This window comes from Artemia sp. Qi Xiang Cuo, chromosome 7 (assembly GCF_049724085.1).
Source record: "Artemia sp. Qi Xiang Cuo chromosome 7, ASM4972408v1, whole genome shotgun sequence".
Lineage (NCBI taxonomy): Eukaryota > Metazoa > Arthropoda > Branchiopoda > Anostraca > Artemiidae > Artemia > Artemia sp. Qi Xiang Cuo.
The window spans coordinates 29,903,895-29,919,193 of record NC_142800.1 but is presented as its reverse complement, the minus strand read 5'-3'; the positions used below and the strand labels follow the sequence as shown (position 1 = coordinate 29,919,193).

Sequence of the window (15,299 nt, the reverse complement as noted above, 5' to 3'; positions counted from 1 at the left end):
CAAATAGCATAGGAAGGAACGTAAAGGCCCCAAATGACATAGGAAGGAACATAAAGGCTAAGAATCCAGACGACGCATACTACTAGCGCAGCTTTGATTTTGACTCACCCTTCTTAAATAATTAAAACATAATTTGCATATTAATTTTACTTTTTTTTTGGCTAAATGGATTTCTCGAAATTTTGATCTGACGTAACATACGAACATAAGGAACTTCTATATCCGTAAATTTCTATTATGTATATTAGGGGATTTGCCCCCTAGTCAATACTTCGCTCTTTACGCTAAAGTTCAAATTTTGTTCCAATTCCTTAAAAATGGCCCCTTAATCACAAAGACCGTTAATTAGAATAAATAGCTCTGATGAAAGTACAAAAACAAACTTTAACGTAAAGAGCGAGGGAATGACTAGGGGGCTAACCCTATCATATACGTAATAATTTCTGTTGGTTTTAAGTTTTAATGTTGCTCCTAACTTTCAGTTAAAAAAAATTGTTTTTTTTATTTAATTTCTGATCGTTTTTTTTTTAAATAATGCTGTGAAATCCGGCGAACTCTTCATAGCAATGTCCTTTCCCCATGAAAACTTCCTCCGAGTAAAGTTCCTCCCACGTAACCCTCGACCCATCCCCCTCTACTATCCGAAAAAACCCCCCCTGAATACTTCTATATACTTCCCAATAACCAAAACTATATGTAAACATTGGGTAAAGTTCATAACTTGCAGACCTTCCCCCGGGGACTGTGGGGGATTAAGTCATCCTAGAAGACATAGCTATTGTATTTTTCGACCATTTTGAACAGAATGGCTATCTCAAAATTTTAATCAGGTGACTTTGGGAAAAAAATCAAGCGTAGGAGGGGGCCCAGTTACCCTCCGTTTTTTTGTCACTTAAAAAGGGCACTAAAACTTTTAATTTCCGTTCTAATGAGCCCTCCCGTGATTTTCTAGGACCACTGGGCCGATACGATCACCACTGGAAAAAAAAACGCCCACATCCGTCATCTTTCTCCTGGCAAAAGATACAAAATTCCACATTTTTGCAGATAGGAGCTTGCAACTTCTATAGTAGGATTCTCTGATACGCTGAATCTGATAGTGTGATTTTTATTAAGGTTTTATGACTTTTAAGAAGTGTTTCCCTCTTTTTCAAAAACAAGGCAAATTTTCTCAGGCGCGTAACTTTCGATGGGTAAGACTAAACTTGATGAAACTTATATATTTCAGATCAGCATAAAAATCCGATTCTTTTATGCATCTATTGGTTTCATAATTCCGTTTTTTGAGAGTTTCGGTTACTATTGAGTCGGGTTGCTCCTTACAGTTCGTTACCACGAACTGTTTGATTTCGACAACCGTCTTGTAAAATGTAGTTTTGGCACTGAAAATAATAACAAATAAGCAAAATTTATTGTCCGAAAATTTTTATTATTGAATAAAATTTGATTACTCGAAGACAAACTAATACCAATAATGAAGTTTAACAGCACCGCTGTTTGGATCAAATGGAACTTCCATAACACTCATTTGACGTACTAAAATATTCTTAAAGCTTGATCGGGTACGTGCAGGTCGTTCAGTTTGTAACGGGGTCATTTCATCTGGTAGATGTTGAGTCAAATCAGGCTTGCCTATTGTAGCGAGCTGTATCCCATCAATTTCTTCTTCTCTAAATAGAATATGGAAAAAATATTATTAGTGTCATACCAAGATTGAAATAATTCAATAATGAATTGTTCACCTCAAGGGCCCTAAATTCCTATTGCTCAAAACTCGTAAAAAAATCTCCAAATTATTTCCGTACCCCTTTCCCATGACTCTGATTTAATCTCTATAATTTGTACGTTCCGGTGACACATTAAATAGATCTAAACTAATACTATTACACCCAAATGATTCGTATATCGCGCTGTTGGGTTGTGTCCTCCTACGCCGAATGGGTATTAGTATTTCCGGTTAAGAACTTAGTTTATCTTTTGAAATGCAAATTGAAATTGAGTGAAAATTCCAGTAAAATTGCTCTTCAAGGATAACTGTTTGCTTGTCAAACACAGTTTGCTTCTAAAACGTAGTTTTATTTCTTAAACTAAATACAAAAATAAGTTTTTGCAACTAAAATAAAAGAGCAACATTAAAACTTAAAACGAAGAGAAATCATTACATATATGAGGGGGATTTCCCCCTCTTCAACACCTCACTCTTCACGATAAGTTTGTTAACACTTTTAAAAAAATGTTCTTATTCTAATTAAACGAACCTTGTGTTTCAGGAGTTGTTCTTAAAAAATTGGGAAAAATTAAAAATTTAGCGTAAAGATCAAGATGTTGAGGAGAGGGCAACCCCTCCCTCATATACGTAATAATTTCTGTTTGTTCTAAGTTTTAATGTTGCTCTCTAATTTTAGTTGAAAAAAACTTGCTTATTTATTTAATTGGTTAAAAAAACTTTTTCAATAAAATAAGTTTTTTTTTTAAATAAAGAACTCCATTAAACCAAAATGAACAAAATAGATTCAAATTGTCTACCAATAACACAACTACCACAAATCAGTATCATTAAATCAATGAAACCCAAAACAAACATAAATTAAAATAAATAAGAGTCAAACTCAAAACGAGCAGAAATTAATATGGGTAGGGTTCTAAACATCAAGCTTTCTAAAAGCCAGAATATAATTTGTACTTTACTGAAAAAATTCAAATAAAATTACTGAAAAACATATGCATTTTTAGTTTAATATACATATGCAAATATTTATTCCTTAAAATCTCAATTGAATTTTGATTTCTTATAGTTAGAAAAGTGAAAAAATTTAAAAGAATTTTCCCCCAAAAAAATACCATACGACGCAGCTACCGGGCTGACCTTGCAAACCTTAATGCCTCAATCCAACCTGACTGGGAAGATGTCTGGAAGGCCGCAGCAATGAAAGATGACTGGCGACTCTTCTTGGATGCCCTAAGCACCTCTGGAGGCACAGGAGGATCTAAGGTCTAAGGTAAGCCTTTTTCAGGGAGAAAGACTGAGCCTCTTCTAAATTTAAACAACCATCCCTTCCATAAGAAACATAAATACCAGGAGCGGATCCAGGATTTTTTTTCGGGGGGGGGGGGGGTTACTAATTTTTGACTCAGTTTTCGATTAATTTTACTGATTTTTACCTAGGTTTTACTAATTTTCGACTTATTTTCGACTCGGTCAAAATTTCGGGGGGGTTTAAACCGGGTAACTCCCCCCCTGGATGCGGCCTTGATAAATACCCCCTGGGCATAGCTTACAACCCTTGTCCCTAATCTCTGGGGATCGTTTCAACTCCAAAGGGCTTGTTATATGATATTTAGACCATTTTTAATAGAATAACTCTCTCAAAATTTCTATTAGATGCATTTTGGGACAATACGATGTGTATGTGCATTGGGGGGATAGCTTCCCTCCGATCACTGTGAATTTTAAAAATAACACTAGAGCGTCTGATTACCAATTCAATGAGCCCCCTCCGAAGTTTATATGACAATCCTTTCTATAAAAACCTCATATATCCCCAGGGTATAACTTACAGCCCTTACCCTGAGGGCTGAGGGTTTTATTACCCTCAAAGACATAAATTCCAGGCCGTTTAGGTACGTTGAACAAAATGTCTATCTCAAAATTTTGATTGGAAGTGTTCGTGGAAGTTATGGGCGTTGGGGGAGCATATGCCCTATGATCATTTTCCACTAATAAACAAGGCACTAGTTTTCTCAATTTCAAATCAAATGAGCCCTTTTTGAAGTTTCTACGACAAAAATTTCTAAAAAAAACCTAATATGCCCCAGGGGCATAACTTACGACCCTTGTCCTGAGGGCTATGGGAAGGATTGTCATCCTCAAAGACATGATTTCCAGACATTTCAACTACGTTGAAAACATGGCCATATCAAAATGTTGATCGGAAATGTTTGGGGAAAGGATGGGCGGGGGGGGGGGGAGTCTCCCTCCGATTACTTTTGACTATTAACAAGGGAGACAGCCCTTTGAATTTCCAATCAAATGAGCCCTTTTTGAAATATTTACGATGACACTTTCTATAAAACATTATATGCCCCCACGGCATAAATTACGACCTTAGCCCTGAGGGCTGTGGAGGCGTTGTCATCCTTAAAGACCTAATTTCCAGAACTTTTAGCTACTTTCAACAAAATGGCTATCTGAAAATTTTGATTGGATTTGTTTGGGGAAATAGTGGTTGTGAGAGGTTATTTACCCTCCAATCACTTTCGACTATTAAAAAGGGCCCTAGCCCTCTCAATTCCAAATTTAATGAGCTCCTTTTGAAGTTTCTACGACACCGCTATTTGCACAAGCCTTATATGCCCCCAGGGCACAACTTACAACCTTCGCCTTGGGGGCTGGGGGGGGGGGTGTCATCCTCAAATACATCATTTCCAGAACTTTCAACTACGTTGAACAAAATAGCTATCTCATAACTTTGATTGGGTGTGTTGTGGGAAATGGTGGACGGGAGAAGGGGATTAGTTGCCCTTATTTCACTACAACATCGCTTTCTATAAAAGCCTTATATGCCCCCAGGGCATAACTTACAATCCTTGCCCGGGGTTGTCATCCTCAAAGACATAATTTCCAGAACTTTCAACTACGTTTAAAAAATGGCTATCACGAAATTTTGATTGTGTTTGTTTGGGGAAATGGTGATTGTGAGAAGGGGTTATTTGCCTTCCAATCATTTTCAACTGTTAATTAAAAAAAAATCCGAAAAAATAAGTTTTTCAAAGAAAAGTAAAGGCAATTTTAAAATTAATCTCATCAGATACAAATACCTTTTAAAATTCAAACTCAAAACGACCAGAAATTATTATTAAAGAATAAATGAAACCCAAAAGTACAGAAATTAAATAGACAATCATAGCAAAAACATACAACAAGTAACGATATAAATGAATAACTAGATCTTAAAGCGAGTAATGCTTAGATTTAATATGAAAATCAAGCTTAAGACGAAAAAAATATTTTCCTATTGAAGTACAATTGAAACTTAAAACGAACAGAAATGAAATCAACAATCAATGCAAACAAACATACAATAGATATTAATGTAATTTAATAAATAAATCTTAAAACGAGTGAAACTTGAATTGAAAATTCAAATTAAGCTTGAAACAAACAAAAATAACCACAAACAAGAGTTTGGGTATGACCTCCTTCACTCACTGTAATAGTCTAAAACTACGACGTCATTGGCGCTTTACTGAAAGCCAATTTTATGACAAATATTTTCTTTTGTACTTATCTCTGAAAATAAACATTAAAATTATAGTAACATTTTGAACTGATGAGCTTTCAGCACTTAATATCATTATACATCACATATTCAGTTTAATTTATTAGCTCTTTTTAAAGTTGCTAAAGACGAACATAGTTTCCCTACAAACAAGTGATTGGATACTGCCTCCTTTCCTAACTGTAAATAAAAACCAAAAGCCTTCTACGTCATTGGCGCTTAACTGAAAACGGATTATATTACAAATACTTTCTTTTCCAGTTTTTACAGCATTGAAAATAAAGATACAATTACAGCGAAATAAATTCTTGAACTGATGGACCTTTCAACAATTAATATCATTTAACATCACATATTCGATTTGATGTTGTTAATACTTTCCAAAACTGTTCAAGACGCATATAGTTTTCAGTAAAGCGCCAATGACGCAGTAGGTTTTAGACTTTACAGTGAGAGGAGGTCATACCCAAACTCTTGTTTGTGGTGATTTTGTTTGTTTCAAGCTTAATTTGCATATTCAATTTAAGTTTCACTCGTTTTAATATGTATTTATTAATTTACATTAATATCTATTGTATGTTTATTTGCATTGATTGTTTATTTAATTTCTGTTCGTTTTAAGTTTCATTTGTACTTCAATAGGAAAATATTTTTTTCGTCTTAAGCTTGATTTTCATATTCAATCTAAGAATTACTCACTTTAAGATCTATTTATTCATTTATATCATTACTTGTATGTTTTTGCTATGATTGTTTATTTAATTTCTGTTCGTTTTGGGTTTCATAAACTCTTTAATAGTAATTTCTGGTCGTTTTGCGTTTGAATTTTAACAGGTATTTGTATCTTCTGAGCTTAAGTTTAAAATAGCCTTTACTTTTCTTTGAAAACCTTATTTTTTTGGAAAGTTTCTTTTCATTAATTTCTGTTCGTTTAGATTGCAAAAAACTTCAAGTTTTTAAAAATTCCTTATTTCATATCAAAGTAACAATATCAAAGTGAAAAAATGGGTTTGTGTCAACCTCGGAGTTTTTATTATCTGATGTTTGAACTATTCTTGACAAAATTGCTATCTCAAAATTTTTATCAGATGGGTTTGGGGAAAAAGGCGTGGGGGGGGACTAGATTAAGCTTTGGTCTCTTTTGACTCTTTAAAAGTGAACTGGAACCTTCTATTTTCAATAAAATGAGCCGTCTCTGTAGTTTATATGAATATCCCTCCTATATAAACGGCGAAAATCCTCAGAGTAGGCCTATAACTAATAACGCCTGTCCCTTGACTCTGGGAGATTTTGTCCACTCATGAGCTTTGATATCTCATAGGGGAACTTTTTTGTACGAAATGGTCGCCTCGTATTAGTCTTTTGAAGGGTTTTGATAATCGTTTTTCACTCCCAACATTACTTTACGACCTTTTTCATACCCCAACACCAAGAAATACTTTTCAAAAGACTTTATTATATTATTTCAGAACAATACATTTAAAATATATCTGGTTCTATTAATAATTTTTGATTTTCTAGTAAAGTTGGGTTTTTGTTTTCAGAAATAAGAATAACTATGTTTAAAATACATCAGATTTTATTAATAATATTTGATTCTTTTTAATAAAGTTAGATTTTAATTTCCGGAAATACGAACATCCCCGTTTAAAATGCATCTGATTTTATTAATAATATTTGAGTTTTTTTAATTAAGTTGGGTTTTAGTTTTCAGAAATATAAACAACCCCGTTTAAAATACATGTGATTTTATTAATCTCATCTGAATTTTCTCAATGAAGAGAAATAAGTTACAGATCAATTTTTAATTTTCTCAAAGACAAGAAAAATTTAAAGCTCTGTTCTAAATTTTTTGATACAAGATAGAAAAAAGTTATATTTTGATTGTGAATATTCGCCATGAAGATAAAAAGTTCCACTTTATTTCTAATTTTTCTCAACGAAGTGAAGAAAAGCTCAAGTTCTCTTCTGAATTTTCACAATGAAAAGAAATAAGTTACAGATCGATTCTATTTTTTTCCAGAGAACTAAAAAGTTCCACTTTAATTCTAAGTTTTCACAAAGAAGTGAAGAAAAGTTCAAGTTCTCTTCTGAATTTTCTCAATGAAAAGAAACAAGTTACAGATCAATTCTATTTTTTTCCAGAGAAAATAAAAAGATTCCACTTCAATTATGATTTTTCCAATAGGATAATTTTTTTTTTTAAATTCTGTTCTAAATTTCTTATTACAGATAGAGAAAAGTTATACTATGATTGAGAATATTCACCATGAAGATAAAGAGGTCCACTTTAATTCTGAGTTTCCTCAATGAAGTGAAGAAAAGTTCAAGTTCTGTTCCGAAGATATAAAGTTCCACTTTAATTCTGATTTTTCTCAATAAAGTGAAGAAAAGTTCAAGTTCTCATCTGAATTTTCTCGAAGAAAAAAGAGAATAAAGTTATACTTTGATTGTGAATATTCACCAGGAAGATGACGAGTTCCACTTTATTCTGATTTTTCTCAAAGAGGTTAAAAAATCAATTTTCTCTAGAGAAAATAAAAAGGTCCCACTTCAGTTCTGGATTTTCTCAAAGAGGTTAAAAATTTTAAGTTCTGTTCTAAATTTCTCGTAAAAGATAGAAAAAAGTTATACTTTGATTGCAAATATTAACTATGAAGATAAAGAGTTTCACTTCAATTCAGAGATTTCTCAAAGAAGGGAAGAAAAGTTAAAGTTCTCTTCTGAAAATTTCTCAATGAAAAGAAAAACGTTACAGTTCAATTCTAACTTTCTCTAGAGAATAAAAAAAAAAACTTGCATATCATTTCTAATTTTTCCGAGAGGTGAAAAGAATTTAAAGATTTATTCTAAATTTTTCTATTAAAGATAGAAAAAAGTCATACTATGATTGTGATTATTATCCATCAAGATTAAATGTTCCATTATGGACCATATATTTCCTAATGAAGGAAAGAATAGTTCGACTTCTCTTTTGAAAAATTTTCCAATGAAATAAGCTAAGGATCAATTCTAATTATTTCAAAAATAAAAGGGTTCCTATTTACATTTCGGATTTTTCTCAAAAAAAAGTTACTGATTAATTCTAATTTTCTCCAATGAAAATGAAAATGTTCCACTTATGTTCTGTTTTTTCTCAAAGAGGTAAAACAAATTAGAGTTCAGTTCTAAATTTCTTGTAACAGATAGAAAAAAGTTATACTTTGATTACGAACATTCATCATGAAGATAAAGAGTTCCACTTTAATTCTAAGATTTCTAAAAGTAAATAAAAAAGTTAGAGTTCAATTCTATTTGTTCCCAAAGACGATAAAAAAGTTCTACTTCAATTCTCAATTTTCTAAAGGACATTAAGATTTTAAAGTTCTGTTCTACATTTTTGCATAGAAGATAGAAAAAAGTTGTACATCGATTGTGAAAATTCTTCATTAAGATAAAAAGTTTCATTCTAATTCTTAGTTTTCTCAACGAAGTGAAGGAAAGTTCATGCTCTTTTATGAATTTTCTCAATGAAAAGAAATAAGTTACAGATCAATTCTATTTTTTCCAAAGAAAATAAAAAGATTCAACTTCAGTTCTGATTTTTCTCAAAGAAGTGAAAAAAATTTTAAAGTTCTGTTCTAAATTTCTTATTAAAGATAGAAAAATTTATACTATGATTGTGAATATTCACCATGAAGATAAAGAGTTCCACTTTATTTCTGAATTTTCTCAAAAAAGTGATGAAAAGTTCAAGTTCTCTTCTGAAGATAAAAAGTTCCGCTTTGAATCTGAGTTTTCTCAATAAAGTGAAGAAAAGTTCAAGTTCTCTTCTGAATTTTGTCAAAGAAAAAAAAACTTACAGATCAATTGTAATTTTTATAGAAAAAAAAGGTTCCCATTCAGTTCTGATTTTTCTCAAAGAGGTGAAAAATATTTAAAGTTCTCTTCTGAATTTCTCGTAAAAGATCAAAAAATTTATACTATGATTGTGAATATTCACCAATAAAGATATAGAGTTCCACTTTAATTCTGAGTTTTCTCAAAGAAGTGCAAAAATGATCAAGTTCTCATCTGAATTTTCTTAAAGAGGAGAAAAAAGTTAGCTCAATTCCGAATTTTACCAAAAAAGAGAAAAAAGTTCCACTTCAGTTCTGAATTTTCTCAGATATGAGAAAAAAAATTAATTTCTGTTCTAAATTTTTCCATAGAAGATAGAAAAGAAGTTACAGTTGGATTCTGTATATTCTCCGTAAAGGTAGAAGAAATTCTACTTTAATTCTGAGTTTTGTCAGAGAGGTGAAGGAAAGTACAATTTCTTTCTTCTGAAGATAAATAGTTCCACTTTTTAACTTTGAGTTTTCTCGAAGAAGTGAAGAAAAGTTCAAGTTCTCCTCTGAATTTTGTCAAATAAAAAAAAATTACAGTTCAATTCTAAATTTTTCCATAGAAGTTAGAAAAAAGTTATAGTTCGATTCTGAATTTTTCCTCGAAGAAGAGAAAAAGTTCTACTTTAATTCTATGTTTTCTCAAAGAAATGAAGAAAAGTTCAAGTTCTCTTTTGAATGTTTTCCCATAGAAGAGAAAAGGTTCTACTGTAATTCTGAGTTTTCACAACGAAGTGAAGAAAGTCTCAAGTTCTCTTCTGAATTTTCTCAAAGAAAAGAAAAAAGCTATAGTCCAATTCTAATTTTTTCCAAAGAAAATAAAAAATCTCCGACTTTTTAATAAACATTCTAAGCGTTTGACATGCCAGTGTATCCTAAAATAATAGAAATATTGCAAAGTAATGCATAAAATATTTTTATTGAAATAACAACATGTGGAATATTAACATAAAAATATGTTACATACATTATTATACATTATTAATATTATTTAGCAACTTTGGACATTTTGAATCTGTTCCATAAAATAAATCATCATGTTCTCTCTTGATACTAGAGTTACTCACTTCTCTTAGTTCATAACCACTAGAATAATCATTATTCCATTTTGAGTCATATACAATTTTTACTGAGATGTCATATACAGGTTCAATACACGTTTCATCCTTGGTATTATTTGATTCACTGACTATTTGATCATTGGTAGTAGTAATGTTCAATTGTGCTGTATTCTCCATTAATTTATCTTTATATTCATTAGTGATATTGTCTGCCAATGCCTTTTTTATTTTGACAGCGATTTCATTGTTTATTGTCACATTATTTTCACAGAGGTAACAGTTCTGGCACGTAGACAAGATATGATTTATGATGTTGGTGCAGCAGTATGCATGTCTTCTATTTCCCTTTGCTTTCATATGAATGCTAACCCCGGAAAGAAGACGATAAGATCTATCAACGGGGAACATGTTACCAGAACCATTAGCTGGAAATTGCCCCTCTTCATCAACTTTTATTTTTATGTTGGCATTCTCTTTTGAGTACTAACTTCTCTGGAAATGATACGGTCACATATCCACCATTTGAATGATGGAAATTCTTGGGTATTCCAAAGAAATTTAACTCCTCACTGTCATGACAACTTAGGCATACATTCCCAATAAGATCTCCACTACTACTTGTTTCATAGTTCAAATATATCTCTTTGTCAGCATTCATGGCAACGATGACTCTATCATGTGTACACACTTTAATCAAATAGTTCATTTTCACTTCTTTTTTTAAAATATGATGCCCGTGTTTATCCATTATCTTGATGGTGAATATTCAGAATCATAGTATAACTTCTTCTATCTTCAGTAATAAATTTAGAACAAAACTTTAAATTTTTTTCACCTCTTTGACAAAATTAAAAACTGAAGTGGAAGCTTTTTTATTTTCTTTGGGAAAAATTAGAATTGATCTCTAACTTATTTTTTCATTGAGAAAATTCAGAAGAGAACTTGAACTCTTCTGCACTTCGTGGAGAAACCATAGAATTAAAGTGGAACTTTTTATCTTCAAGGAGAATATTCACAATCAAAGTATAACTTTTTTCTATCTTCTATGGAAAAATTTAGAACAGAACTTTAAATTTTTTATGTCTTTGAGAAAATTAAGAACTGAAGTGGAACCTTTTTTATTTTATTTTAAAAAAAATTAGAATTGAACTGCAACTATTTTCTTTTCTTTGAGAAATCTTAGAATTAAAGTGGAACTTTTTATCTTCATGGTGAATATTCACAGTCAGAGTATAACTTTTTTCTATCTTTTACGAGAAATTAACAACAGAACTTTGAATTTTTTCCACCTCTTTGAGAAACATCCGAACTGAAGTAGAACATTTTTATTTTCGTCGAAAAAAATTAGAATTGATCTGTAACTTATTTTTTTGAGAAAATTCAGAAATTAAAAGAGGAACCCTTTTATTTTTGAAAAAATTAGAATTGATCCGTAACTTTTTTCATTGAGAAATTTTTAGAAGAGAGCTTGAACTTTTCTTCCCTTCTTGGATAAAACTCTGAATTAAAGTGAATCTCTATCTTCCTGGCGAATATTCGCAATCAAATTATAACTTTTTTCTATCTTTTACGAGAAATTTAGAACAGAACTTTAAATTTTGTTAACCTCTTTGAGAAAAATCAGAACTGAAGCGGAATCTTTTTATTTTCTCTAGAAAAAATTAATTTTTTTAACCTCTTTGAGAAAAACCAGAACTGAAATGGAACCATTTCATTTTCTCTAGAAAAAATTAGAATTGATCTTTAACTTGTTTTTTCTTCGTGAAAGTTCAGAAGAGAACTTGAACTTTTCTTCACTTGTTGAGAAAACTCAGAATTAAAGTGGAACTTTTTATCTTCAGAAGAGAACTTGAACTTTTCTTCACTTCTTTGAGAAAAGTCAGAGTTAAAACGAAACTCGTTATCATCATGTCAATTATTCACAATCCTAGCACAACTTTTTTCTCTTTTTTCTTCGAGAAAATTCAGATGAGAACTTGAACTTTTCTTCACTTTATTGAGAAAACTCAGAATTAAAGTGGAACTTTATATCTTCGGAACAAAGCTTGAACTTTTCTTCACTTCATTGAGAAAACTCAGAATTAAAGTGGAACTCTTTAACTTCATTGCGAATATTCTGAATCATAGTATAGCTTTTCTCTATCTTTAATAAGAAATTTAAAACAGAACTTTAAATTTTTTTTCATTTCTTTGAGAAAAATTAGAACTTAAATGGAACCTTTTTATTTTCTCTGGTAAAAAATAGAATTGATCTGTAACTTGATTTTTTTATCGATAAAATTCAGAAGAGAACTTGAACTTCTCTTCACTTCGTTGAGAAAACTTAGAATTAAAGTGGAACTTTTTAGTTCTCTGAAAAAAATAGAATTGATCAGTTACTTATTTCTTTTCATTGTGAAAATTCAGAAGAGGATTTGAACTTTTCTTCACTTCGTTGAGAAAACTTAGAATTAAAATTGAACTTTTTATCTTCATGGCAAATATTCACAATGAAGGTATAACTTTTTTCTATCTTCTATTGAAAAATTTAGAACATAACTTTAAATTTTTTATGTCTTTGAGAAAATTAAGAATTGATCTGTAACTTATTTCTCTTCAGTGAGAATGTTCAGAAGAGAATAATAAAATAACATGTATTTTAAACGTGGTTGTTCATATTTCTGAAAACTAAAACCCAACTTTATTAAAAAAATCAAATATTATTAATGGAATCAGATGTATTTTAAACGGAGATGTTCGTATTTCTGAAAATTAAAACCCAACATAATTAAAAAGAATCAAATATTATTGATAAAATCAGATGTATTTTAAACATTGATTCTTCTTATTTCTGAAAGCTAAAACCCACCTTCATTAGAAAATCAAATATTATTAATAAAATCAGACGTATTTTAAACGTACTGTTCTGAAATAATATAATAAAGTCTTTTGAAAAGTATTTTCTGGTGTTGGGGTATAAAAAAAGTCGTAAAGTAATGTTGGGAGTGAAAAATGATTATCAAAACCCTTGAAAATACTAATAATATAGGGTAAAATGTTGTTATTGTAGCTAGTTTAGAAGGAAAATGCTCCATCAAGGTTACCAAGACCTTTAAAAATACTAATAATATAGGGTAAAATGTTGCTACTGTAGCTAGTTTAGAAGGAGAATGCTCCATCAAGGCTACCAAAACCCTTGAAAATACTAATAGTATAGGGTAAAATGTTGCTATTGTAGCTAGTTTAGAAGGAAAATGCTCCATCAAGACTACTAAAAAACCCTTGAAAACACTAATAATATAGGGTAAAATGTTGCTATTGTAGTTAGTTTAGAAGAAGGACGAGATTTAATATCCCTGGTAAAAGCCTGGACGAGATTTAATGTCCTTGGTAAAAGTCCGGACGAGATTTAATGCTTGGTAAAAGCCTGGACGAGATTTAATATCCTTGGTAAAAGCCTGGACGAGATTTCATGTCCTTGGTAAAAGCCTGGAAGAGATTTAATATCCTCGGTAAAAAGCCTGGACGCGATTTAATGTCCATGTTAAAAGCCTGGACGAGATTTAATGTCCTTGATAAATGCCTGGACGAGATTTAATATCCTTGGTAAAAGCCTGGACGAGAATTAATGTCCTTGGTAAAAGCCTGGATGAGATTTAATGTCCTTGGTAAAAGCCTGGACGAGATTTAATATCCTTGGTAAAAGCCTGGGAAGGAGATTTATTGTCCTTGGTATAAGCCTGGAAGAGATTTAATGTCCTTGGTAAAAGCCTGGGAAGGAGAATGCTCCATCAAGGCTACCAAAGTTTCAGAAATTTAAAATAATTATTCTCAATACATACCTCCAAATTATTTACATGTTTTATATGCAATTAATCAGGATTTTAAGGGGCCGGCAACCTACCTCTAGGTAGGGTCGGCAACCTACAGCGAGACTGAGATTAGATTAGCTTGGTATAGAAAAAGAATCGTATACTAAGCCCGATATCTTTCCTTGAGGGGGAATTGGGGAGTTCGATGTTTATGGTACCTGAGGCCAAATAGTGTGGCACACTGAAGCCAAGGGGAAAGTATACTTGCCAGAGAACCCTGACGGTTGTTTAAACCGCCAGAGACAGGAAAAGCAGAAATCCGTGGCACGTAGGAGTTACACTGGCTTTTGGGGTACCGCCCGATTACTCTGGTAGCATTAGAAGTTTTTTTGACTATCCATTCCCTTTTGATTAATAAATTAGGAACTAGCCCTTTCAATTTCCAATCAAATAAGCACTTTTTGAAGTTTCTGGGAGAGGGAGAGAGAGAGAGAGAGAGAGAGAGAGAGAGATAGAGAGAGAGAGAGAGAGAGAGGGGGGAGAGAGAGAGAGAGAGAGAGCGAGAGAGAGAGAGAGGGAGAGGGGGAGAGAGAGAGAGGGAGGAGAGGTAGAGAGGGAGGAGAGGGAGAGAGAGAGAGAGAGATGAAAACCTTATATGCCCCCAGGGTATAACTTACAACACTTGCCCTGAAGTTCCTGAGAAGGTTATCATCCTTAAAGACCTAATTTCCAGAACTTTCAACGAGAGAGAGAGAGAGAGAGAGAGAGAGAGAGAGAGAGAGAGAGAGAGAGAGAGAGAGAGAGAGAGAGAGAGAGAGAGAGAGAGAGAGAGAGAGAGAGAGAGAGAGAGAGGAACAGAGAGACAGAGATAAAAACCTTATATGCCCCCAGGGCATAACTTACAACACTTGCCCTGAGGGCTCTGAGGGGGTTATCATCCTCAAAGATCCAATTTCCAGAACTGTCAACTACGTTGAACAAAATGGATATCTCAAAATTTGGATTGGATGTGTTTGGGAGAAACGGTGGGTGTGAAAGCCGGGTTAGCTACCCTTCAATCCCTTTCAACTATAAAAAAGGGCACTAGTCCTTTCAATTTCCATTCAAATGAGCCCTTTTTCAAGTTTCTACAACATCATTTACTATAAAACCTTATATGCCCCCAGGGCATAACTGCCAACCCTTGCCCTGAGGGCGGTGGAGGGGGGGGGGGGTCAACCTTAAAGACATAATTTTAAGAACTTTCAACTTCGTTGAAAAAAATGGCTATCTCAAAATTTACATTGTATGTGTTTGGGAAAG

At 32.3% G+C, this 15,299-nt stretch overlaps 1 protein-coding gene across 1 annotated transcript in view; it reads right to left on the bottom strand.

Moving 5' to 3' along the window:
• Window positions 1-1,414: 1,414 nt before the first annotated feature.
• The window catches only part of CarT (Carcinine transporter), an 85,811-nt gene continuing 71,926 nt past the window's right edge, over window positions 1,415-15,299 (bottom strand). The window contains exon 13 of the mRNA XM_089091472.1: window positions 1,415-1,670. Coding sequence (XP_088947598.1) covers window positions 1,463-1,670 — 208 coding nt within the window. The 3' untranslated portion in view covers window positions 1,415-1,462. The remainder of the gene's footprint in view (window positions 1,671-15,299) is intronic.